Source organism: Neolamprologus brichardi, chromosome 15, assembly GCF_056152115.1.
Source record: "Neolamprologus brichardi isolate AB-2024 chromosome 15, ASM5615211v1, whole genome shotgun sequence".
NCBI lineage: Eukaryota > Metazoa > Chordata > Actinopteri > Cichliformes > Cichlidae > Neolamprologus > Neolamprologus brichardi.
This window is the reverse complement of record NC_142118.1, coordinates 4,697,116-4,722,630: the sequence shown is the minus strand read 5'-3', so window position 1 is coordinate 4,722,630 and position 25,515 is coordinate 4,697,116. Positions and strand designations below refer to the sequence as shown.

General features: G+C 41.2%; 1 protein-coding gene across 3 annotated transcripts in view; it reads left to right on the top strand.

Moving 5' to 3' along the window:
* mgab (MAX dimerization protein MGA b) overlaps positions 1 to 25,515 on the top strand; it is a 28,979-nt gene that overhangs the window by 1,173 nt on the left and 2,291 nt on the right. For 2 of the 3 annotated variants that reach the window (XM_087852090.1, XM_087852091.1), the window contains exons 2-21: positions 953 to 2,154; positions 3,910 to 4,363; positions 4,518 to 4,623; positions 6,041 to 6,154; positions 6,268 to 6,384; positions 9,639 to 9,752; positions 9,929 to 10,334; positions 12,048 to 12,225; positions 12,417 to 12,645; positions 12,786 to 12,958; positions 13,153 to 13,348; positions 13,434 to 13,663; positions 15,389 to 15,631; positions 15,896 to 16,157; positions 19,220 to 19,839; positions 21,042 to 21,139; positions 21,228 to 21,273; positions 21,406 to 21,564; positions 24,479 to 24,590; positions 24,797 to 25,480. In XM_087852090.1, the coding sequence (XP_087708216.1) occupies positions 989 to 2,154; positions 3,910 to 4,363; positions 4,518 to 4,623; positions 6,041 to 6,154; positions 6,268 to 6,384; positions 9,639 to 9,752; positions 9,929 to 10,334; positions 12,048 to 12,225; positions 12,417 to 12,645; positions 12,786 to 12,958; positions 13,153 to 13,348; positions 13,434 to 13,663; positions 15,389 to 15,631; positions 15,896 to 16,157; positions 19,220 to 19,839; positions 21,042 to 21,139; positions 21,228 to 21,273; positions 21,406 to 21,564; positions 24,479 to 24,590; positions 24,797 to 25,480 (5,707 nt within the window). In that variant the 5' untranslated portion in view covers positions 953 to 988. The remainder of the gene's footprint in view (positions 1 to 952; positions 2,155 to 3,909; positions 4,364 to 4,517; positions 4,624 to 6,040; positions 6,155 to 6,267; positions 6,385 to 9,638; positions 9,753 to 9,928; positions 10,335 to 12,047; positions 12,226 to 12,416; positions 12,646 to 12,785; positions 12,959 to 13,152; positions 13,349 to 13,433; positions 13,664 to 15,388; positions 15,632 to 15,895; positions 16,158 to 19,219; positions 19,840 to 21,041; positions 21,140 to 21,227; positions 21,274 to 21,405; positions 21,565 to 24,478; positions 24,591 to 24,796; positions 25,481 to 25,515) is intronic. The other variant, XM_087852092.1, reaches the window with a different exon arrangement.

Here is a 25,515-nt window from a genome sequence, read left to right as displayed (position 1 = left end):
CTTAACACAAAGGGACGTTTTTATGATTCGTCCAGATCAGATGTCTTGAAATTTGGTCTGGTTTGCTTACAAAACATTCAAACAGCCGGCAGTCACAGAAACTAGTGGCCGGAGATCATTTAATTTTGACACAATATCAAGTCTTTACACTTAAGATGAGCTACATTCATCTCGAGTCTTCATTTGATTTCACAGTACTTGTGTCAGTGCCTTGAATAATGCCTGTGTCTTTAAGCAGCCCAGTATATGCTGGACTTGTCATTTGTAACACTTACTGTTGCAACACCTTATAGCGATTAGCCAATTCTCAGTAGTGCTGAACAGAGATCTGCTGAGGTGAACATCAGTATATTTTGTTGTTGTTATTATTGTTTACTTCACCATCTTGTGCATGGTAAACAAACACATCTTCACAATAATAAAGTAGCTGAACAGTTTACGAGTCTTTTATCTCTCCATCAGGCCATCTTTGAACATTTGTAGGGACAAACTGATGAGGTGCAGCAGATAAACATCGGCAACCGCCATTGGTTAATGTCTTCTTTTTTCAAGTATCAGTAAGATATCAGTCAGCAAGAGCAAAAACCACTGCTCTTTAGATGCATCGGTGCATCCCTGTTTGCTTTCTTTAAGTAAACACACATTTTCAGCGGTCTCTGAGTTGATCGGCACATTTTGGTTGTAATCATTTCTGAATGCAAAGTCTTTACATTTCTGCGTGCAGCTTTCCAGGCTCCTGTTTCCTTCCTGCCACTGTTTGTTCTGCTTGGATGAGTTGTAATTGCATCCTCTCTGATCATTGTTTATATTATATTATATTTGTTCTTCATTTTGTCTTTCTGTCTTTAAAATTAAATTCTGCTGGTTAGATTGTATCAATGTAATGCATGTTGTACCTCTGAATGCTGTTATAGCGTACAAATAACGCTGTCTTTTTTTGTTTGTGTGTCAGGTGTCTCATGCAGTGTGATGATCAGAGCCACCGGTGATGTCCGCCTTAGACTCTGAGCTCCCACCCATGGAGGAAAATCAGGCAGTGGAAGGTGAGAAGGGCACCTTGCTTAATGCGCCCTTCTCCGCTCCTCCTGCTTCCATTGCTTCTTCAGCTCCTCCGTTCCCAACCTTGACAAGACCTAATTTCGCTAGTGATACAGTGATTGAGAGCAAAGCTGTCTCCATGGCGAGTAATGATTCCAGCGCTGCTGTTTCTTCACCTGCTGAAGCTAGCCCGGCTAAATCTGCAGTAACATCAGCTTCTACCTTAGAAGGAACTGTTGAAAAAAGCCCAGAAGCCTTGCATATAACATCCGCATCAGACTCCCTAACGTGCACGAAAACGAGCATCGTCAATATGCCTGAATCAACACCGTGGTCATCTGCGTTGCCCGCGACCACATTTGGCAACACGGACATGGAAAAAGACTTTCCTGCGGTGCTGACCTTCAAAGGTGTCAGTGTCGTTTTGGAAAACAACAGCGTGTGGAAGCAGTTCTACAAGTGTGGGACCGAGATGATTCTCACTAAGCAGGGCCGACGCATGTTCCCGTACTGCCGATACCGCTTGACTGGGCTGGATCCCAATCAGCAGTACAGTCTGGTCCTGTCCATAGTCCCATCGGGTCAGTACAGGTACCGCTGGAGTGCATCCAGATGGGAAGTCACCGGGCGGGCAGAACATCAAAACCAAGGTCTGATCCGAGCATTTTCACACCATTACTCACCCTGTCGCGGCTCAGATTGGATGAACAGCTTGGTGTCCTTCTACAAGCTCAAACTGACCAATAACTCCCAAGACCAGGATGGTCATATAATCTTACACTCCATGCATCGCTACATTCCTAGGCTGCACATAATACCTGTTCCAGATGGAGGCATGCCCACAGCTGACAAGCCTGTAGTTATGGGACATGAAAGCATGACCTTTACTTTTCCACAAACTGAATTTATGGCTGTGACAACGTATCAGAACTTTCGGATTACCCAGCTGAAAATTAATCACAACCCGTTCGCAAAGGGATTCAGGGAGGACGGGAACAACCCCCGTCTGAACAGAATCGCAAGAGAGGCTCAAGCTATTGTGAAGACGGAATACCAGCCCACAGTGATCGAACCTGCCGAACCCAGTGAAAACCAGGAGGAGGTACTGGATCTGAGGTGGGTTTTGTGTTGTTTCTTCCTTTGTTTTAACATTGGCAAATTGCTGCGTTGTCACAGCAAAAAAATCGAGAAATGCGTTTTGTGTATTGACACGCTGTTACTAACTATTATACTTTTATGTGAGTGCTATACTTTTGTGTTGTTGTGATGGAGTCTAGGTAATTATAAGTGCACGAGTAACTGAACATTTATATTCTATGCATTTAATTGACCTAAAAATCCTACATGATCAAACGGATCACTTAAAGACAACTAAACTGACCAACCACTTTGTTAGTTACACTTCGTCAGTACTGGGTTGGACTCCCTTTATCCTTCAGAACTGCTTTAATTCTTCATGGCAGCAAGGTGCTGGAAACATTCCTCAGAAATTTTGGTCTATATTGGCGTGATGGTATCACGTATAGCCCCTTTCTACTAGTACCTACTCTGGTCGGTTCGGCTTGGCACACCTCAACTTGTTTTTGGGGGTTTTTCATTAGGTGCTAGCATCTAGTACCAGGTATATTTTTTTTTTAGTACCTACTCTGCCGGGGATCCGAGCAGTCTTGGGTGATTAAAAATATGACGTCAACAGACTGCATGCAACCAACTGGCCCTTCTGTGACATCGTTCAGTGAGTCAAACCACAATTTTTTAAAACTTGACAATGAGGGAAATGGCTACACAAAAAACACCTTGTTTCCTAAGTCTGCCAAAAAGACATACACCAAACAGCGAGTATGCCATTGCTTCAACGTCCTCCTTTGTAGTGGCATTCGTGTCAAAAGTCCAATGACATTGTGGGACTTTTGGCCGCATTGCTGTAACGACCACATGCGCATTAGATGGTACTCAAATGTAATGGAAAACAACCAAAACAGAGTCGAGTCGAGCCTTGCGAAGCCTAGTAGGTGCTAGTGGAAAAGGGTTAATAGTTGCTGCAGATGTGTCTGCTGCACCTCCACCCAAATTTGCTCTGCTGGATTGTGATCTGGTCATTGCCATGTTCAAGAAACTAGTCTGAGATGATTTGTGAAATACGGCGGCCCTGGTCTGCTCAGAAAAAAAATCACCACCATCAGGAGCAGTGACAATTATCAGACCAGGTCATGTTTTTCCAGGCTTCTAGTGTCCAATTGGCAGTCAGTGTGTTGTGCTTCAAGGTTTGACATGTCGTGCATTCAGAGATGCTCTTCTGCATGTGGTTGGCTTCCTGTCAGCAGGAAATGCATTGAGTAGCTATCATGCGATTGGCTGTTTAGATGTTTGTTTCACTGAGCAAGTGAACAGGTTTCCCCAATGAAGTGGCCAATGAGTCTATAAACTCATAGTGTGTGTGTGTGTTACATAGAATACACCACAGTGGAACAGCACGCGGCGATTCGCTGCAAAAAACGTCTGCAGCGTATAAACTCAGAATATTTGCAAGTTCTGATTCATTTATTTTGCAAGTCTTCAAATTTAATTGAGGAAATACTTCATATAATAATACAAATATTGCAGTTGTCTGAATGCAATATAAAAGTATAATAATCAGAACATTTTTGCAAGCTGTTTGTATTGGATTGCATGCATTATTAATTTCTTACTTGACTGCCTCATTAGGTGTAGGAATTTGTGAAATTGCCAGTTAAACAGCTGGAAATAGCTTATTAAAATGCCACTGCCACATGCTGCTCCACCTCAAATGAAAGGATTTTGCACTGAGATCATGATTAAATCCACTTGTTTGGTATCAATAACCAATATTAACTTTTATGTGTCTTACAGTGCAAACAGTCAAAATGACTCTGCTTCTCTATCAAATGTGCAAGAGACCCGATTGGTACTGAAGCCCATAATGTCTAAACCTGCTAGAAAAGATGAACCATATGTGCCCTGCATAAGAGGCAAACATGCGCTTGGTGATCTTGTGCTTGTTGCGCCCAAGCAAGAAAGCGCTGCCACCAGCGTAGCCCCTGAGGTGCAGCAGGGCTTAAAAGTATGGATGTCGCCTAAAGCGAGATCTGTGACTGCTAATTCCTCAACGTCTACCCCTGGATCATCACCTCGATTCTGTAAGAGGAGGAAGAAGATGAACAGACGTTGGTCAAATTTCCGGGGAAGAGAGTGTAAAACTGCAGCAGCCTCCTCCACAGTCGTCCTCAGCCCATCACTGACAGGCGCTATGCAACCGGAGATGGATGATATAGAAGGCCTGCTGTTTGTGTCGTTCACCTCAAAGGTAAAACACTGAAAGTGATTGCATTGGATGCTCAGAGCACATCGGCATGTTTCCAGAGGGTGTAGTTTCATTTAATAAAGGAAGGGGTGGTTCCTTCAACATTCCACCTGATATCAAATAAATCTTTAAGCTTTAATGCTCTTTTATGTCACAGCAAGCGCTTGAGGTTCATGTCAGGAACAAGATGGTCAGTACCTCATCGTCAGCATCTCCGGCTTCCCTAACAACCCCAGCACCACCGACACAAACAAGCGACAAACGTGAGGATTTTCTTTCTTTCTTTCTTTCTTTCTTTCTTTCTTTCTTTCAGGGGTGGGCGATATAAACGATATACGATAGAAACGATATAAATTGGGCCAACGATAGAGATTTTGACTATACCGCTCTATCGCGATAGCGCATGTTGATGATGTCATCAAGCTGCGCCTGTTTTGGTCAAAAGCGGCTAAAATCATTATCATCTGCAAATTATGCCAGGCGACAGTCATAGCAAAGAGATGAAGCACTTTTGAAATAAGGGGAAAGCCAAAAACTGCGCTTCACTTCCGTAACGTTGATTCATTAATGTTGAATTCTCTCGCAGCTGTTCTGTTCCCATATTGTTGCAGTACATTAATAACTACCTTGGATATTGGATGAATAATCTCAGTTGTTATCCTGACTGAAGTTTTGCCCGTGTATAGCATCCTGCTATGCGATTGCATTTGTCCCTGACCACCCTCACGTTAACTTTTATCGAGTGGAAAAAGGTTAGCGTTCATCCTCCAGCTTCACTGTGCTAATGTTATGCTAACATAGCTGTGTCGCTAGCAATCACGTAGCACAACATTATATACCAGGTAGTCCAACTTCAGTAACCCTGCAAATGCCACTGCTGTTTAGTTTTCTGTCTTCATTTATGTCGGAAGTGGTGGCAAAGATGTACGTTTGAATTAGTTTCAAAACTCTCTCAGTCAGAACATGGTATTAAATGTTTAGGTGGAAAGCGAGCTAACTTCCTGTTAACTTCTAACTCCGTTAAATTTAATAACTTCTGTTTTCATGGATGCCTGGTTGTTAAACTTAATTGTTACACCTGGTAAAGCAACAACGCTGATGATTTAATTAAAGATGAAAGAATTTAGACTGTTTTTAACTCTCAGTGTTCGTTTGACTTTGGGACCTGAAGCTGACGGAGTTTTGGACCCAATTACTCCGTAAAGCTCCTCACTACGGTAGCCGTAATGCTCTGTCAATCCATCAAGCAGTGCGACTTACCAAAGTTGTACTAAAACATTTTTTAACAGATTTCTGCAGCCAAAATCGGTTCGAGGTCAGTAAGCACAACCAGAATTCATACATAAGGCACACTCTCGATTTTTTAAAAAATTAAAGGATTTTAAGTGTGCCTTATAGTGTGGAAAATACGTTATACAGAAGAAAATAATATATCGCGATATATATCGTTACCGCACATGCTTCAAATTATATCACGATATGGATTTCAGGCCATATCGCCCAGCCCTACTTTCTTTCTTTCTTTCTTTCTTTTTCTTCAGTCGATTAAACTATGGAATAAATATTTTTGTGCCTTTTTTATTAAAACCCTGTTTTTCTTTAAATATTATTGTGGAATCTTTGATATACATTTTTAATGTTGTTTGCCCGAATCTAAAATTGTATCTGTGGTGTTGACAGTGACCGTGAATCCAGAGACCGATGAGGAGAAGATGGCTCGTTTCGAGACTGCGCTGCTGAATGAGCTCAGAGTCCACAAACACAGACACGTTATCCATCCCGTCTTGCAGGAGGGTGAGCATACAACGGGCATAGTCTTTCAAGTTGTTACCTAAGTTTTATAAAATAAACTAAAGCACAAAAAAAACAACCCAAAACACTCTCACTGTTTTTACCGTTTCTCTCAGTGGGCTTGAAGTTGAGTTCCTTAGACCTCACTATGTCCATTGACCTGCAGTATTTGGGTGTTTCCCTCCCACTACCACCTCCAGAACACAGCAAGACCACCACTGTGTCTCCTGGTGGTAAGTTGGGCTGAATCTTTGACAGTTTGTGCATGTTTGATCGAGGTCCTTCGATTGCTTCTTTTGCACAATATCTTATGAGTAATTTGTCGTATGCTGTTGTCATAGTAAGAAAATAGGTGGACATACAATAGGTAAACTTTTGTTGAGTTTGACTTGTAGTCTAAGTATTGCAGAAAACTAATCAACGTGAGACTTGTCGGAAAAGTCCTTTAAATGGTACAGTGACCTATGCAGTAGGTGGAGATGTCAGTGGCAAATTAGAGCGAGTCACATTAGACTTCTTGAATATGGTAAATGGCCTGTATTTGTATAGCGCTTTACTAGTCCCGCTTTACAAGCGCATCCACACATTCACACACTGGTGATGGCAGCTACATTGTAGCCACAGCCACTGACAGAGGCGAGGCTGCCGGACACTGGCGCCACCGGGCCCTCTGACCACCACCAGTAGGCAACAGGTGAAGTGTCTTGCCCAAGGACACAACGACCGAGACTGTCCAAGCCAGGGCTCGAACCGGCAACCTTCCGATTACAAGGCGAACTCCCATCTCTTGAGCCACGATCGCCATAGTGATTGATAATACCTAAACAAGGAGGCACCTTTTGTAAAAGCTGTGATTTTGTGTGATTTATATAAAACAAGTTTTTCTGCGTTTTTTAACTACTGCTTGGTGCAGTCACAAAGCTACACAGCAAGTGGTCATATCTACATTTGACGCAGTTATAAGCCCACTAATAATATTTCATCTAAACTTCATGCTCAGCAGGTTTGTGCATGTTTGGTAAGGTGTCTCTGATAGTAATGTGACAAGTGCAGTTTCCTCCAGACACATTTTTTTTCCGTCCTCTGATATTGTAAAAGTTATACATTCCTTTGTTTCATCTTAACTGAACTACTGTAATTCACTGTATGCCGGACTTAGTCAATCATCTCTTGCCCATTTATAATTAGCCCAAAATGCTGCAGCCAGATTCTTGACTGGAAAAAGAGAGATGTTATTACTCCGGTGTTAGCAGTTTTGCACTGGCTCCCTCTGCAAGACAGAATCCAATCTTAGAAAGTCATAGAAATATTTAAAAGGTCTTTGAGGCCCGCCTCTCGATCACTCCTGCTCATCCCACAGTTGAAGCTTATTTCAAAGGGAGCTCATGGCTTTGCTGTTGTTGCACCAAAACTCTGGAATGACATCCCAGATGACCTCATCCGCTGTGACTGTTTTTAAGTCTTCTGTCAAAGTTTGGAAACTGCTGATTTCTGGAACTGTGATTGGACGATTAGTTGCTGTTGGGTTATTTCATGTAAAAACTCTGAATGTGTTTAGCAGGATGTTTTCAGGAACCCATTTATTGTATGTTATTTTAGTGTAAAGCAGGCTTTTAAAGGGGTTTTAAATTTCTAAATGTGCCGTCCCCCTCTCCTCACCCCTGATCTGGTTACGGCAGACAGCTGTCCCTCTCTGAGCCTAGTTCTGGGCGAGTTTCTTCCTGTTTAAAGGGAGTTTTTCCTTCCCACTCTCGCCAAGTGCTTGCTCATAAGACAACACCTAATTGTTCCAGGTTTCTCTCTTTTATTATAGAGTCTTTAGCTTCTAATATAAAGTATCTCGAGGTGACTGTTGTTGTGATTTGTGATTTGGCACGATAACTGCTATGAGCAGTGAATTAGTTATCACAAATTTTTAATTATTATTATTTTTTTTATATTTTTTTTTTATAAATTTTATTTTCAGTCACAGCAGCATGTTGATAACAAAACATTGAACATAAAGTAGTTTGTTGTTCAGTATTTACAATACCCCAAAAGATAACAGAAATAGAAAAGGAAAACAAACAAACCAAAGAAACCCCTACAAAACAACAAAAAACAAACAAACAACAACAAACAAATCTAAAAATAAAATGTATAAGGGACATTCAGTGTACAGTTAACTATGATAGTGATATAGAGATATGGCATCTGCTCATGATAAGGTGGTCATTTTAAACGTTTCCATGTACATCAGGAATGGCTGCCATGCCTTAAGAAATTTGGTGGTTGAACCTGCCAGTGTATATCTCAACAAATTTTTAATTTTTAAGGAAAGCTTGCACTAGCTTCAAAGCAGACTAACTCAGTTCATATTGACTAACTTGGGGAATTGGTGTGCCATGGATGGTTTATCCTTCGATTTAAAGCAAGTTTGATTCATGTGTCTGATTGCAATACACTGGTGAAGCGCTTAGTGCTGCTGGTCACTTATTAGGAGAATTTAGCAAAGTATTGAAAACCGAAGCATGGAAAGTCTCCCAGTCTTAACTAGAGATCTATTTTTAACCTCCTAGGTCCTGGCGTCCACATATGTGGACATCACATTTTGGGTTATTTAGACCAAAATACTCAATTTTGCTCTACGAGGGCCTGATATCCACTTACGAGGACATTATACTGCTACTGTTCTATCGAAATTTTAAACAAATATCCTCAAAAGTGGCTCTCATTTTTAACAAATGAGAACAACAAAAATTAGGTAAAAAAAAAAAAAATGTAATTCTTTGTTTTTACATTCATCAGGTCCCAATATCAAAGAGAAATTAAAAATGCATGCCGTGGAAGAGTTCAGGTCTTAGGAGGTTAAAGTACTGAGTGTGGCCCTAAGATTCGGTATGTTGAATTTAGCTGCTTTTAAGTAGTAAAGAACTTCAGACATGATCACATGCCGCGGCTTTGTAAGAAGATGTTTTAACAGCTTTATTGGGATGAATTAAACTCACAAAAGTACAAAAAGCACCATTTCCCTGGGTGCTTATCGGTACTCCTGTAATAAGGAGTCGGGTACTGACTGGAATTTTAAACATCCTCTGTACCCTTCACCAGCTTCAAACATTCAAGCCAAAGGGATGACAGCCATCACTGCTGACGTCGGCTGCTATGACGCAGAGACCGAAAAGCTAGTTGGAAATCTCAGAGTTGAGATTTGTTGTGTGGGTTTTCAAAGGGTGTGTGTCATATGAGGTTGCAGATCTTTCTTGTTTGTCAGTCATGCCACATTAAACCTTCGCATAGTGTCAAGACAGAAGTGATTAGGTGATGGCTCTTGGGCGATCAGATAAGAAAAGAACAGGAGTACAATTTTTCTCTTCAGCAAAGAGAATAAAATTGGCATCAAATTCTGATTAAAATTTGTGTTTCTGCTGCAGAACTCAGGCTGGCATTGTTAAAACATAATAGTGTGCTGTGACCTGTAACTAAAGGCATTATGTTTGCTGCACAGATGAGGCACTACCCTTCATCTCCAGAACGGGAAAGACAAGTGACATGACGAAAATAAAGGGGTGGAAAAACAAGTTCGTAAAAGCCAAGGAAACATCGTCTTCCAACGGTGAAGGTAAGGGCTGCTCGTCATGTTGTTGCTGCAATGTTCCTTTTATCGTGCCGTGGGATTAGTGTAGTCATTCTAATTACCAAAAGATTAACTGAGCTGAAACCAGCTGAACGTACTTGTGTCTGATTCATTATTCTTCCTCAATAAATTAAAGTCTCTTTCTTCTTTCTCTCAAAAAGGATTACAAAAGAACCTCTCTGCCTTCTGCAGCAACATGTTGGATGAGTACTTGGAAAGCGAAGCTCAGCAAATCAGCGAGCGCGCCGCTGCTTTCTCTACAAACCCAGAAGGCTCGGTGTCCTATCAGCTGCCCGCTAAAAGCTCCAGCTATGTAAAGACCCTGGACAGCGTTCTCAAGCATCGAAAGGCTCCTTCGAAATTCCCGGTGGGGGCCAACAGGCCTTGTCCCCTATCCCACAAACCACTGCTCTATTCTGCTCTGACGTCACCTGCTCCTCCGCTGGCCACGCCAGCAGCCCCCCATCAAGCAGGAGCTAAATTCACCTTCCAGGCTGCGTCCTCGCTGAGGCATCCAAGTGATGCTTGTGGTTCTAGTAATACCCAGAATCAGGGAGTTTCACAGAGGTAAGGATATATTTTAAATTTAGTCACATTTGATCACATGTTTTGTGTTCTGAATTTGATTGGCTACGGATGTGGCTACAGGTTATTTGAGTTGAGAATCGATACTTTGTTGCAATAGTAAGAATTTATAATTCCTCTAAGGTGACATTTCTCGTAAAATAGATACAACAAAACTAAAGATTTTTCATTTCAAAATGGAAAAAATGCCACAATGATCACTGATACTGACTTTTTGTATTTGTATTCATGAAAGCCCTCTAAATATACTGAATTATTGTAGTTACCTACATTGTTTTGTACGTAACTACAGTACAGGTTTAGTATTAGTTGATGCTTTTCAAAACCCAGCTGCAAGTTTTATGCAAGTTTTATCATATTTGTCTTGGTACCAGCTTAAAGTGAATTTCAACTCTCCACCTGCACTCTCAGGACTTTCTTTCTTTTGTGACTTTAATGCACTTTAAATTATTCTTCAATTTATCCACCAAAAGCTTTTTACCCCTCAGCTATAAAAGGCCGATGGGATATTGTCGTCACCCTGACGGCTGGGTGGGTGGTGTGGACACCCAAGTTTGAGATGAGATGAGATGAGATGAGATGAGATGAGATGAGATGAGATGAGATAGCCTTTATTTGTCAGTTGCAGTTTGTGAAAGGGATAACTCAAGAACTAGTCTACCTAGGATTTTAAAACCATACCATAGGTGAATCTACTAAAAGTCCCAGAGGAGTTTGAACCTCAGTTTGACCTTGGTCTGAAGGTCAAAGTTAGAGGTCATTTTTTCTATTTAAAAAAAAAAGAAGGAAGTCACGTAGGATTGGGACTTTTCCATTAGTACCTACTAAGATCGACTCGTCACAACTCGACTCGACAATCAAATACCACCTAATTTGTATGGTCAACACTCTCATGACTCATCGAGCGATGCCACTGACCAGGCAATCGGTGGCATGCAGTCTGACGATGTCACATTTTAGTACCTGCTTGGATCACTTGGAACTCCGGCCGAGCAGGTACTATTTTAGTACTTGGTACCAGGTGCTATGACCTAATGGAAAACCCTGAAAACCGTGGCGAACCGTGGTGAGTCGATCTGAGTAGGAACTAATGGAAAGGGGCTTATTAGGAGGGGTAGCAACAACAACAGAGAGGTAACACTGACAGCCATCAGTATTTTTTCCACTAGTTGTTTATGAGTTGTTTGAGTGTCATAAAACTACTGTGTTATAGTAGACTGTTTATGAACAATTTAGAATCCATATTATCTATTAAATTCATATTAAGATTGTATTTATAGAAATATAATTAATAAAATTAATAGAAAAGGGGGAAAAAACTAAATGTTACATTGTGAGTCATGAAATTATTTTTCACAATTTATCTTTTTCAGTCCATTCAAAATTAGTTTGTTTGGGTGGTTATACATCTTTATTTACTTTTTTACTCAAAGGTTATAATTCTCATCCATTTCCTTCTCACCCATGCTGTAGTTTTTGGTTATCCATATCCAGCCACATCCAGTGAAAATGACTGCAGTTATTGATCGTGTAATCCCCCTTTTCCCTGCTACATTGGCGGACATATACATAGGTTTCCTTGCTTTGTAAATAGTCCTGTAGCTGTTTTCCTACAGCTGTTTATAATGTAGTTTTGCTTCACATCGGTACATCTTTTCAACGAACATTTCTTCTCATTTCATGTTTCTTCCCCAGGTTGTCAGAGATGAGCTTTGGTCAGAACCAGGGGCCGATGTACAAACCTTCGGGGCTCACCAAATTCCAGCACAAGCTGCTGGAAATGGAGACGGCAGCTTTGAACCAGGGCCTCAGCAGAACACAGCTGACTACAGAGAGGCTGTCAGCTGCTCTGACTGTGTTACTGACAAAACAGGTATGTAGCATGTTTGTCCTCTGCAGGAAGTGTAGGAATGTCAGTGATGACTTCATTGTTTCATTCTGTAGTGATGTTTTTCAAAGTCACCCTGGCTTTTATAATATCAAATGTAAAGGAGGTACATTAAAGAAAAGCACACAAAGTGATTTTTTAACATTTTGATGACTCTCACTTCTCATTTTAATCAGACGCAGCCCAGCCAGATCTTGAAAGTACCCCCTTCTCCAAATAAAGTTGCTGGACCTGAATGTGGTCAAGAGTTCTGCAGACTCGGCTGTGTGTGTTCCAGTCTGCAGCACCTGAACAGAGGCCATCTCCACTGCAGGCGGCCTGAATGCATGTTTGGCTGTGCCTGCTTCAAACGCAAGATCACTAAGCAGACGTCCACAGGGGAGAGCCAAGAACATCCTGTTTACTGTAAGATCGAGTTCAAGTTATTTCAGTATCATTTGTGTGTTGTTAAAGATTTTTTTTCCCTGATTCTGACCGCAGTCTTTCAGTCTTTCTTTGCTCAGTTTGGTCACAAGTGTTAATGAGATACTTTTTGCCCTCCCCAGCGATGACTAATATGGAACACGTGGTCCAGCCTCGCCAAGGCTCACATACTAATAAACTGTGGAAGCGTAACGGCAGTGATGAGGATCCAGAAGCAGTTTTTATTCCAAAAATTGCGCCCCTCTTTGTGGTTACACCAAAGGTCCAAAAACGAATCAGTGTATTTCCACAACCGGTAAAATAAAATTGCTTTTCAACAGCTTTTTTTTTTTTTTAAATTAAATGCTGATGCTGAAAATTATTATTTTGCCATATTAATAATTGCTAAGTTTGTCAATTGCAAAAAACAAAACAAAGAAGTTTTTCTTTGTATTTGTTTACAATTTGTCCTGTAATCTCATTAAAAAGAGACTAAAATCTTCATTGCAGATACGTGAAGAAGATAAGGATCCAGTGTATAAATATTTGGAGAGCATGATGACATGTGCTCGTGTAAGAGAGTTCAATAGCAAGCCGCCTCCTCAAGTCACCATAGAGGCTAAGATCTTTGCACCAAACACCCCAACAAAACCACAAAAAACCACTGACAAGTACTACAGCACTTTACCAACTGTTAACAAAGCAGGTAAGAAAAATAGCTGCACTGTAGTGAAGTGGGATATTCAAGGTGTTTGTAGTTGTTTAAAAACATATTTCCCTGTAACCTCCAGGTGAAAACGCATCTCAGGACTCTGCATGTAGTGAAGTAGGAGCAAGGAAGCAAATACAGATCCAGTCAGTGTGTCGGTGGCAGAACGACCAGAGGATGATCCTGGAGGCTTTATGTCAGCGGATGAATCGTGATCAGCTTTCCCAACGTTTCTACATTGGTCCTTACCGCATCTGGCCAATCAGCAAGATCATTATGCGGAAGCCCAGCGGCTCCATCGTCACCTACCAGGTACTGAAGATTTGGGTATAGACTATATTAGAAAGAGTCGCCCACTGGATTGTGAAATCATGTTTTGATGCCTAAAGTCAGGAGCAGTTGTCTTTAGTTGTATTAGGCAGTACAAACAATATGTGCACCTACTGGTTACAGCAGGCTATGTGTGCTCACGCCTTACCATGCCTATAATAATTCTAATTTGAACCCTTAATGTTTTTACATGACCCAGAACAAAAATGTATTTATTTTTTGGGCCTTTTTACAGTTTTATTTGAAAGGGTACTAGGGCTGGGCAATATGGCCTAAAATTCATATTGTGATATAATTAGAAGCATGTGCTGTAACGATATATATCAAGATATATTCTTTTCTTCTGTATAACATATTTTCCACACTGTAAGGCACACTTAAAATCCTTTAATTTTCTCAAAAGTCGAGAGTGTGCCTTATGTATGAATTCTGGTTGTGCTTACTGACCTCGAACCGATTTTGGCTGCAGAAATCTGTTAAAAAATGTTTTAGTACAACTTTGGTAAGTCGCACTGCTTAATGGATTGACAGAGCATTACGGCTGCCGTAGTCAGGAGCTTCGCGGAGGGATCTGGGTCCAAAACTCCGTACGCTTCAGCTACCAAAGTCAAACGAATACTGAGAGTTAAAAACGGTCTAAATTCTTTCATCTTTAATTAAATCATCAGCGTTGTTGCTTTACCAGGTGTAACAATTAAGTTTAACGCCCATGCATCCATGAAAACAGAATTTATTACATTTAACGGAGTTAGAAGTTAACAGGAAGTTAGCTCGTTAGCTCGCTAGAGTCCACCTAAACATGTTGTGCTACGTGATTGCTAGCGACACAGCTATGTTAGCATAACATTAGCACAGTGAAGCTGGAGGATGAACGCCAACTTTTTTTCCACTCATTAAAAGTTAACATGAGGGATTCTGGTGGTCAGGGACAAATGCAATCACATAGCAGGATGCTATACACGGGCCAAACTTCAGTCAGGAGAACAACTGAGATTATTCATCCACAATACGAGGTTAGTTATTAATATACTGCAACAACATGGGAACAGAACAGCCGCGAGAGAATTCAACATTAATGAATCAATGTTACGGAAGTGGAGGAAGCGCAGTTTTTGGCTTTCCCCATATTTCAAAAGTGCTTCATCTCTTTGCTATGACTGTGGCCCGGCATGCAGATGATATTGGTTTTAGCCGCTGCGATGCTTTCGACCAAAACAGGCGCAGCTTGATGACATCATCAACATGCGCTATCGCGATAGAGCGAAATAGTCAAAATCTATCGTCGGCCAAATTTATATCGTTTCTATCGTATATCGTTTATATCGCCCACCCCTAAAGGGTACAGTGAAGAGTGACAGGAAAGCAGAAGGCGAGAGAGACGGGAAAACATGCAAAGGGCTGCATGTCGGATTCGAACCGGGTCGGTCGCTCTCAGCCATGCGGTATATTTTAACATCGGCATCTATGGAGTTTGACCAGCTTTGGAAGATAGCCTCAGATGGCCCTTGTGGGTACTACTATTTGGGCGCTTCCATGTTGCAGTGGCTTCCTCAGTGGCTGCTATCTGTTGGGTGTCTAATAATCCTTTGACTGTTGGAACATTTGTCCTCACTTTCTTTGCTTTGTTGCTTTTTCGTGTGATGACGTGATGTACGGCGTTCTCTACAGTTTCCAATATGACAAAGTTCTCTACTTTTTTTTCTGTAGGTGCAAATTAGCAAACCATCAAAAGCCAGTGATTGTGATGATGATGAAGAATGTGACAGTGATGAGGAAATGCATACCAGTAAAGGCCTTGATGAGAACACTGATGCAGAGGAGGAAGATGGCCAAATCGAAGAGCCGCAGATGTGGTTTGGAGTGACACCCTTTCTGAGTGGAGTGATGCCTGCTGGCACGCTGAGAGCCGAGAGAAAACCTGCTGGTTACCAAGCACCTGGACTTATACAGGTAAGGGCTTTGTAAAGTTGGATCAAATACATCCATGTGCCTGGGAATTTTTAAATTCTCCTTTACAGATTGTCACTGGAAAAAAATTGCACTGAGGTTTGGATGTTGAAGGGGGAAAAATTGAGATTTGCATTCAGTAATTGGATTTATTCTTTGGAAAAGATAACAGTGTGTGGCTATTTAAGGACTAACAAACACACAGCTACACCAGCTGAAATATACAGATACTTTCTAAAATATACATATGCATTCCTTCCACTGCAGGTAAATGGCAAATCCTACAATCAGGCCAGACTGCAGCTTGGAAAGATGGGATCTTTGCATCCAGCTAACCGCCTTGCTGCCTACGTCACAGGACGACTAAATACTTCAGTTGATGTTCCTCAGAAAAATTCTCAGAAATCAGACTCTACACTTAAAACCAGCACTCCAAAAACTGGCACCGTAAATGTTGCAAGCTCATTAGTCAGTCCAAGTATTGCTGCAAGGAAAACTACTGATCTGAAGACACTAACGCCGTCACCAGGTAAGGTTGTCTCTCTGTTGCTAGACCACAGCAGAGGCACTTTGTTTTACTTACCTGATCTGCTTTATTCAAAACTGCCACCTCCTAAATGTGCTGCCTGTTCTTCCTTTTTTCTGGCTTTCTAGTGAAAATCAAAATTCATTTAAAAATCACATGCAAAGCCTTAAATGGTTCAGGTCCTTTTTCTGCAGCAGTGCTAGAGCTGACTGTGCTTTTGAGGTTGTAGCGGCTAAATTTTGAAACTCACTTCCTCAGCCCATCACGTCGGTTAAATCAGTGGTTTGCCTTTTGACTGCTGAAAACTCATTTGAGCTTTTCCTTGGTTCATCACCCATTCCTGTAATTCACACCGAATACTTGCATGTAAGTGTGTGTGCATATAAACCAGTAGAGATACTATGCCCGATGTTTGTTTTTATTCAAACTGTGAAGCAATTTGTAACTGCGTGCTTAAGATATTCACTGTCTTTATCATCGTCTTAAAGGACATGATGCTGAAAAACAGGACAGTCTGTTTGGAAAGGCTCTTAGTAAATGTGGTTTTTCACGTGTTCTAGCTGAGCAGAACCTAAAACTGATTTTAGTATAGTCATGAGAAAAAAGTCCACCACTTTTATTTCTGAGATTTAGTGCATAATAAAACATTTGATTCTTACCAGGCTATAAAATTCTGAAATACCGCCTCACATGAATATAGGGCTGCACGATTTTGCATAAAATGAGAATCACGATTTTTTTGCTTAGAATTGAGATCACAATTCTCTCACGATTTTCTTTTCCAATATAAATATTTATTGCACTTATTAACTGCACATCAACTTCGTAACAGTTGAGACTGAAAATAAAAACAATAAATAAACATAAAAACAACAAATATCTCACATTTTGTCGTTGCAAAATGTTGTACTGCTTGAAATTGCGTCTCCACCGTTGCTCGACACTGCGTGTATAGAGCAGGTAGTGCAACGATAGAAAAATAGTTGCGGGACGGCACTGTGTAGCGTTTGTCTAGGGTGTTGATCATTTTCCTAAATCCCTCGTTTTGCACAGTGTTGATGGAGCCATATCTTTGGTCAGGTGATAAGTAATAGCCTCCGTAATTTCTTTGTGCCTGCGGGAGTTCGACGGGTATAGGGAAGCGCTGTATAAGGTTCCCGTTATTGATGTTTGGGTGGTTGACCAAAAACATGCAGCTCAATAGCGTGGAATCAACAGATTCAGCTTGCACCAACACGTTACCACTTATGACAGCGACAATACTCCGACACCAGACGTCCGTGACTCAGCTCCATAAAAGCACTCACTGATGACGTCCGATGCGCCGCAGGTGTGCCGGAATGCCATCAAGCCCCACCCCGCCTACCTATGCCAAAAAGGGAAACAAAACCCAAGAACAACAATACACCTACCCCACCACCTCCTAACAGGTATACAGAGAAGTTCAGGGTTGACTTAGTGACTCCAAAGCACTCAGGTCCTGTGTAGAGATGGGAATTGATAAGAAATCCAATTCCTTATTGATTCCCATTGGCTCCACTTTGAGTCACCACCATCTCTAAGCAGCGTATCAAAGACATTACATTTATGCAAATTAATCACATGCTGAGTGTTCAAATCTTGTGAATCTTGGAGATTTTTGTTGTGATCAGTGTTGGGGTCATTTATTTTTTTTAAAAAAAAGTAACTATTGCATATATGCAGAACACTTTTCTTAAAACTAATGCAGTACGTTAGTTAATTACACCCACAATAAAAACAGTCGTTATACTACTCGTAACGTTGCTTTCATGTTACTCTGTAAAGTGATCTGAAACACACTGTCTCTTAATTGGCATTTAAAAATATAAACATACAGGCGACAACCCCACACACCAACACAAATGCCGACGAGGACAAGTGTGATCTTTCTCTTAGTGTTTAGGTATGTACACAAAGCCGACAGCACAAGTCAAAGATGAAAACCAGTGCAGATTTTAAAGCGGTTGTCATGGTGATTCTATTGTAGAAACATGAGCCGGTGGAAACTCAGGTCATCAGTTTATTACCTGTTGAAGTTCAGCAGTGGCTTGTTTCTGTCCTAGAGCAGTCTCCACTTTACAGTCGCATTCTCAGCCTTTTGTGCAATAAAAATAAAATAATGTTCCACTATTTTCCAGTTCTCTACAAGAACCGATTCTCAATTCCAATTCCTGCAAAACAATACCAAATTACCACCCCTACACCACCATGCTTGACAGTTGGTATTTGGTTTAGGCTAAACATGGTGCTGTGATTTATGACAATCAGCATCTCCACTTTGATCTTTCCATTCCCATTGTTCCTTGTGGTTTGTTCAGATGCAACAGAAAATCCTTTTTCACCGCAACCCTCCCAAACAAGCCATGACAGTATTTATTGTACTGTCATGAACTACTTGGGTTATTTGCAGTTTCTCCAATCATTGCACAGCCTGAGCTTAGGGTGAATTTTCTGAGATATCTACTCCTGGAAAGATTGACAGCTGTCTTCTTTCTACTTGTAAATAATCATTCTTACTGTAGAATCATGGTCTTCTAAGCCATCAGAGACTGATGGGGAACAGTTGGTTCTCTAAGGTGATTGCTGATGTCTCTCCTCCTGGGAATTGTGAATGCGCTAGACCTGCAAACTACTAAACCTTCTGCTTTTATAGAGGTGCTCAACCTTACTGATGATCAGTTAATAAAGTGCTTTTGGTTATCAGCAAATGGCTTCTTCTCTCAGTTTCGATTGAAGCAGTAAAAGAGTACTTAGGCTTTTTTAGACTTAGTTGCTTTTCCTTCTTAGCTTAATTTTTGTTGAATAAATAATAGGACAGTGTAAGATGTCATCTGGGGTTGTATTTATATAACATTCAGTTGTGGTAAGGACCAGATGATTTGTTAAAGCGTTAGAATTGATAGAGGGTAGATGAACCTCAAGAAGTGACATCAACTTAATCAAATAGAATAGAAGTAAACATGTATCACTAAAAACACAGTTTTGTTAAAATAATGCAGATATTATCATCTCATCATGCTGAACTACTTTTTTCTTTTTTTCAGTTTCCTTATTCCATCCATGCCTTCAGAGCAAGGGACGCATCTCATTGGGGCAACAGTCACAGAAATCATCCAACATCAGCTCTGTCCAATCCCTTTCCTCAGGCCAGCACAACTCAGACTCTTCCTTCCAGAGCAGCTCCTCCTCCTCGCCTGTCTCGCTCACCGTCTCACAATCACTGAAAAGCCCCAGCTTTTTAGGACAGAGTGGAACCTATTCTTTCAGGATCTGCCCTCCGTCCAACCAGGGCACCGGAGGACAGAAGCTACCTGGTGTTTCCCTGCCCGGGGGCTTTACTCTCATTCAGCTCCCAGCGCCCGGAGCTGATGGAGCAGCACAACAGTCAGGACATCTAAAAGCATCAAACATGGCGAACAATGATGTCCTGTTACAAAAAGACGGTGCAGCTGGGTGTCCCGCTGTGGACACAGTGAACGCAGTCAAGAGCTCTTTAAGCAGCAAATTAGCAGAGCCCGGCTCCTCCCCTGAGCTGGTTTGTGATGGGAAGATCCCGTCAGACGAGGGCGATGAGGCCAATGGCAAGCAGGCGGAATCAAACCTAGACATCGCTTCAGACACAAGCTCCTACTCATCAGACAGCGAAGGAGAGGGAGACGAAGATGTAAGTTTGAGAATTATTTTTTATTTTCTTTGAGTGCTTAGTGATTTATTTTAATGGAAGGCCCTCTAAACTGTAAGTGGACAATGGTTTATTATAAATGTAAAGATAAAAAAAAATCAACTGTCAGCTCATAGAAACAAATCAGTCCAACTTTAACCCTTTAAAGCCGGTCGGAGCGTGCACGCTCTGTTTTGCGTAACTATTTTTAAATCCCGGTAGCTCTGCAACCACATAAGCTAGCGCAATAATTTTTTTTGCATATGAAACCGGAGGAGTTGTACTTACATCTTATGCCATCAGCTTGTCCTCGGTCACAGTTTCCTTCCACATATAGCTCTGCAAAAACTGCATAAAAAGCACTTGCAGCAACAAAAACATAATATTCCAGAAACACGCTTTGCCGATCCGATCAGCTGTTCATAACGCATCCTACGTTGGAATAGACATCAGCGTGACTTTCCCATGTCCGCCATTACCTGCCCGAAACCGGAAGTGACGTCATTTTCGCGGACATGTAGTTTTTTAACCATCAGGGCCTCATGAGCCTATACTGGTGTTTTTAAAAGTTATGTTTGACTTTATGACTTTCTGTGTCGTTTCTGGGATGCTTAGGACTCAAATTGCACTGCTGGAAATAGTTTATTTTGATGCAGATGCTGTTTTTTTGCAAATTTGCATTATAATATTTATTTTTGTTTTTCCTGCAGTATATAAAAATTGGTGTATTTCACAAATAAAACTAGGAAGACACTCAAAATAAATTTCCTGTGGTGGGAAACTATTTTGTGCAACTTTTTTGTATTTACAGTTTTGAGGGATAAGCCTCTTAAATTTCTCTAACTAGAAATATATGTTAAAAAAACAAAAACGATTTTCAATTTTTTTGTAGTTTATTGCACTTTTTTGCAATTTATGTAATCACTATGCACTTAATGCATATATATTATTAAAATTTAGGCTGTAATGGTTGTATTGATGTATAGCAACTTGAAATGCTCCCAAAAATGGCTCTACAGCATGTAAAAAATATAATATAAGCTCTGGCGTACTTGGTTCTATGGTAGGTCTTAAAGGGTTAAACACATGTAAAATTTAAACTGGGTGCAAAAATTCAAATTAGTTCATCTTTAGTTAGTACATCTTTAGTCGGCCTAATCCTGACCTTGTTTTAAAAAGCTCATCATGAATGATGTTGTCTTCAGGATGAGACGGTGGATGTTGAGACTGTAGAAGAAGTGAAACAACAGATGGCCATCGCTAAACTGAAGAAAGCTCTTCCCAAGGGAGTACTGCAATCACGGTAATAAAAAATGAACATCTGGATGTTGAAATTAAAGCATAAAATTGTTATTTACCGTCAAAGCTGACATTTGTTTATCATCATTTAGAGATTCCAGAGAAGATTTGGGATCATTTCTGGAACTCGACTCCCAGGTAAGACAAGCGCCAGCTTAGACTGCCATATTTAATTGCCCTCACTTTATATAGATATAGTAGGAACACAGTTCTTTGTATTATAAGGCAGTATGTATAGTGTGTTTTGAGTTTTCACTGCGTCTCCTCCAGGATCTCAATGATTGTGGTGAGACAAAAACCAAAAAGAGGCGCGAGAACCACACAGTGCTAGAACGGCTGAGAAGATCGGAACAGCGAAACCTCTTCGATAAACTCCAGGCTGTCCTACGGAGTGACCCAAGAGCTCCCAGGCTCCGCCTCCTGTCATTGGTTAGTTCTGCATGCTGCATTTTTCCTTCTGTTTAGCTAAAGTGGAAACTGCAAGACAACTAATGGGAAAATGTAATTCCACTAAAGGTTGTGTGGACTTTCTACTACTTTTTAATACTTTTTATCACAATAACAAGGTCATGTTCTCATTAAGGCTACGTCCACATGTACCCGGGTATTTTTGAAAACGCAGATTTTTCTATGCGTTTGCACCTTTCATCCACACGTAAACGGCGTTTTTGGTCACTGAAAACGGAGATTTTTAAAAACTCCGGCCAGGGTGGATATTTTTGAAAACTCAGTTTTTGCATTTACGTGTGGACGAGAAATACGGAGAAAACGCAGCGTCAAAGATGTGCACGTTATTGTTTCGGTGAAATGAATTTCTACAATACTGTTACTGTTAATTGTCTCTGCAGTGTTTAAATGCTTACATATACACACACAGTTACTGTCCCTCCACACATACCACTCGGTTCTGCTTCTATGCCCCAGCTTTGTTTACTTTTTCCCACCAAGGCTTCTAGACTTCTGATTGGCCAACATTTCTGCACGGTTAGGAATATAGCGCCACCTGTTGCTTTGGCATGTTCCTAGCAGCGTTTTCCTTCATTTCTGCCTTTACGTGTGGACGGGATTATTTTTCAAAACGAAAACGGAAAATCTCCGTTTTCAAAAATACCCGTGTACGTGTGGACGTAGCCTAAGTTGTCCAGAAAGTTGGCACAGATACTACCACAGTATTTGCATCAGACTACATACTTGAAAACTTTTAAAGATACATTTAAATTTGAGTTCCTGTCAATGGAAAAACATGTGGGTGTTTTCACACCTATAGTTTGTTTCCTCTAGTCCGAATCAGTTTGAGTTTGTAAACTGTTGCTAGCACGTACAGACATTTGCATATATATGTAGCACCTTCCTGCATCGAGACTACATCGAGAACCCCCCCCCCCCCCCGTTCCGTACACCTGGGTAGTTGGTTCAGAACGCGGTTGGATCCCGTTCACACCATAAACTGACTCCTCTGGGTTTAATTTTCAACAGTACTGTGATTACTGTCTTCACACCTGCACAGTCCAACCACAACAAGGAGGAAAACAAACCAGAGTTTGATTTAAACAGACTAAACACCATAGGTGTGAAAACACCATAAGATCAGATCTCAGGTTGTCCCCTTCATCTTATGCCACCAACAGGAGAAAACGAATCCCACAACTGTCACATTTAGATTCAGACACCACTGCACTGAAAGGAATACATGGGCCGCACATGTGGTCACAGAGCACAAATAAAAATAAGAGGAAAGGAAGCTTGCAGAGGAAAGATTATATGGTGATAGTTAATTAATTTTACTGGGTCAAATTCTCCTTAAATATGACACACTTGCGGTTTAGTTTTTACATTATTTAAACATTTTTAAAAAATCAGTTTTACAGTGAAGTCTTTTTAGTTTAGGGGAGGTTTTTTTGTTTTTTTGTTTGTTTTTTAGTGGCCCATATTCAGCAAAAAGAAAGTTCTCTTTTTTAATCTTTACTCAAACTTGTTTAAAAGGTCAAACATTTGTTTGGTCGCCCCCTTCCGGATTTTCTATGTTTTTGTATGTTTTTCACACTTAAATGTTTTAGATCACAAAAGAAATTTCAATATTAGACAAAGATAACACAAATAAACACAGGATGCCATTTCTAAATAAAGGTGTTTATTATTAAGGAGGGAAAAAATGTAAACCTACATGGCCCAAGAAATAACTGTGGTAATCACATCTTTGGAAGGCTGCGTTCAGTTTCTCTCGCTACACCGAGGCCTGATAACTGCCACAACTGTTCTTAATCAAGAAATGACTTAAATAGAGCCTGTGTGACAAAGCGGAGAAGATCAAAAGATCCTCAAAAGCCAGACATCATGTCATGATCCAAGGAAATTCAGGAACAAATGAGAAATGAGATCTCGCAGTCTGGAAAAGGTTAGAAAGCCATTTCTAAAGCTGCGGGACTCCAGCGAAGCACACAAATGGTAAACCTTCCCTGGAATTACCAATCAACCAAGATTACACAAGAGTCCAGGGACGACTCATCCAAGCTCTTGCTGAGCAAAAAGAACATAAAGGATCATCTTAGTTTTGCCTCTTTTGGAAAAAAAACAAACAAACTCTGGACTGATGAGACAACAGGTGAACTTTTTTGGAAGGTGTGTATCCAATTATATCTGGTGTCAAACTAACATGAAGGTGTTTTAAGAAAAGGAACATGCAAACAGTAAAATATGGTGGTGGTTGTGTAATGGTCTGGGGGTGTTTAGCTGCCTCGGCACCTGAAGACTTGCTGAAAGAGAATGTCCGAGCAGCTGTTTGTGACCTCAGGCTGAAGCACACATGGGTTCTGCAGTAGGACAATGATCCAAAACACAGCAGCAATACCACCTCTGATTGGCTTAAGAAAAACAAAATGAAGACTGTGGAGTGGCCGGGCTAAAGTCCTGAATCCGACTGAGATGCTGTGGCATGACCCTAAAAAGGCAACTCATGCTCAAAAACCCTCCAATGTGCTTGAATTACAACAATTCTGCAAAGATTAGTGGGCCAAAATTCCCCCACAGCGCTGTAAAAGACTCATTGCCAATTACTGCAAACGCTTGATTGTAGTTGTTGTGCTAAGGCTGGGCCAACCAGTTATCAGGTCTAGGGGGCAATCACTTTTTCACACCAGGTCATGCAGGTTTTGATTTTTTCCCCTTAATAATAAACACCTTCATTTAGAAAACTGCATTTTGTGTTTACTTGTGTTGTCTTTGTCAACTATTTAAGTTTGTTTGATGAAAACATAGGAAATCAGGGAGGGGGCAAACACTTTTTCACAGATCTGTAGGTGTGAGTTTTTGGCCTCACCGTCAACACTCGTTTTGTGTTTTTTAGGCCCTGAAAGAAATTCAGAGCCTGGTTAGGACCTCCAAACATCTAGAACAGACAAAGAAGATGCTGACGCAGATACAGTCGGGCTATGTAGAGACATTCTCCCGGTTGTCTGGTACGTACACTCTGTATTAATGCACCTTTTCTTGCCCTGTATTGGTTTTTGTACTGTTTGAATGCACTGAGTTTGCATGGAGAATAACTCGAAGCTTGCTATCCAGCACTTGTGTACGACATCCTGCTCTCGTGTCAACATAGAGACTTGATCGGCAGCAGATCTGCTCGTCACTAACTTTGTTTTTTCAAATATAACATTTTTAGGGAAGTCTCAAAATGTGATCAAGCACAAACTAAAGGAGGTGTGCGAAAAACAGAAAAGGAAAGAGAAGACTGTGAAGTGGACGCCTTTCTTTTCCCACCTGCTACAGTCCAGAGCCGCTTTACTACAAGCCACTGCTCCCAAGTCAAACCCCACGCCCTCATCTTCAGTACAGCCTGACGTCGGGGCTCCTTCTCAAGCCAACACAGCCTCAACGCCACACAATTTAAAAACGATGATAACCCTGCTCCAGCCTCTCATGCGAAAAGCTCCAACTGAATCCTGTCCAAAGACACCTGTATCTAAACTTCTGCCTCTGCTGGTACCCTCTCCAGCTCAGGTTGCGAACGCTGCACCCCGGTCCCAGGTGAAAATTGAGCAAGGTGACCATGTGGCCTCAGTCCAAGAGAAAAAGTCTCCATCAAACTTAGAAGTCAAACAGAAAGCTTCTGGAGAGCCAGACCAGGCTGCTGGTTCCCACATTTCCAGTTCCCAAACAGATCAGCAGTCTCAAGACCCGCCCGGTAAAGCTTCACCTCAGGCCCCCACAGCCAAAGAAGGAGCCTCACCTGTATCCCCAACAGCTAACTGCACCAGCACCAAAGTTCACACTCCAAAGCCTCTGGCTCTTCCTCTTATTCGCTCCAAGACTGGCAGGCTCATACTTCCCTCATGTCTGAAACCAAGTAAGCACTTTAATACACCAAATTTAAATTATCTT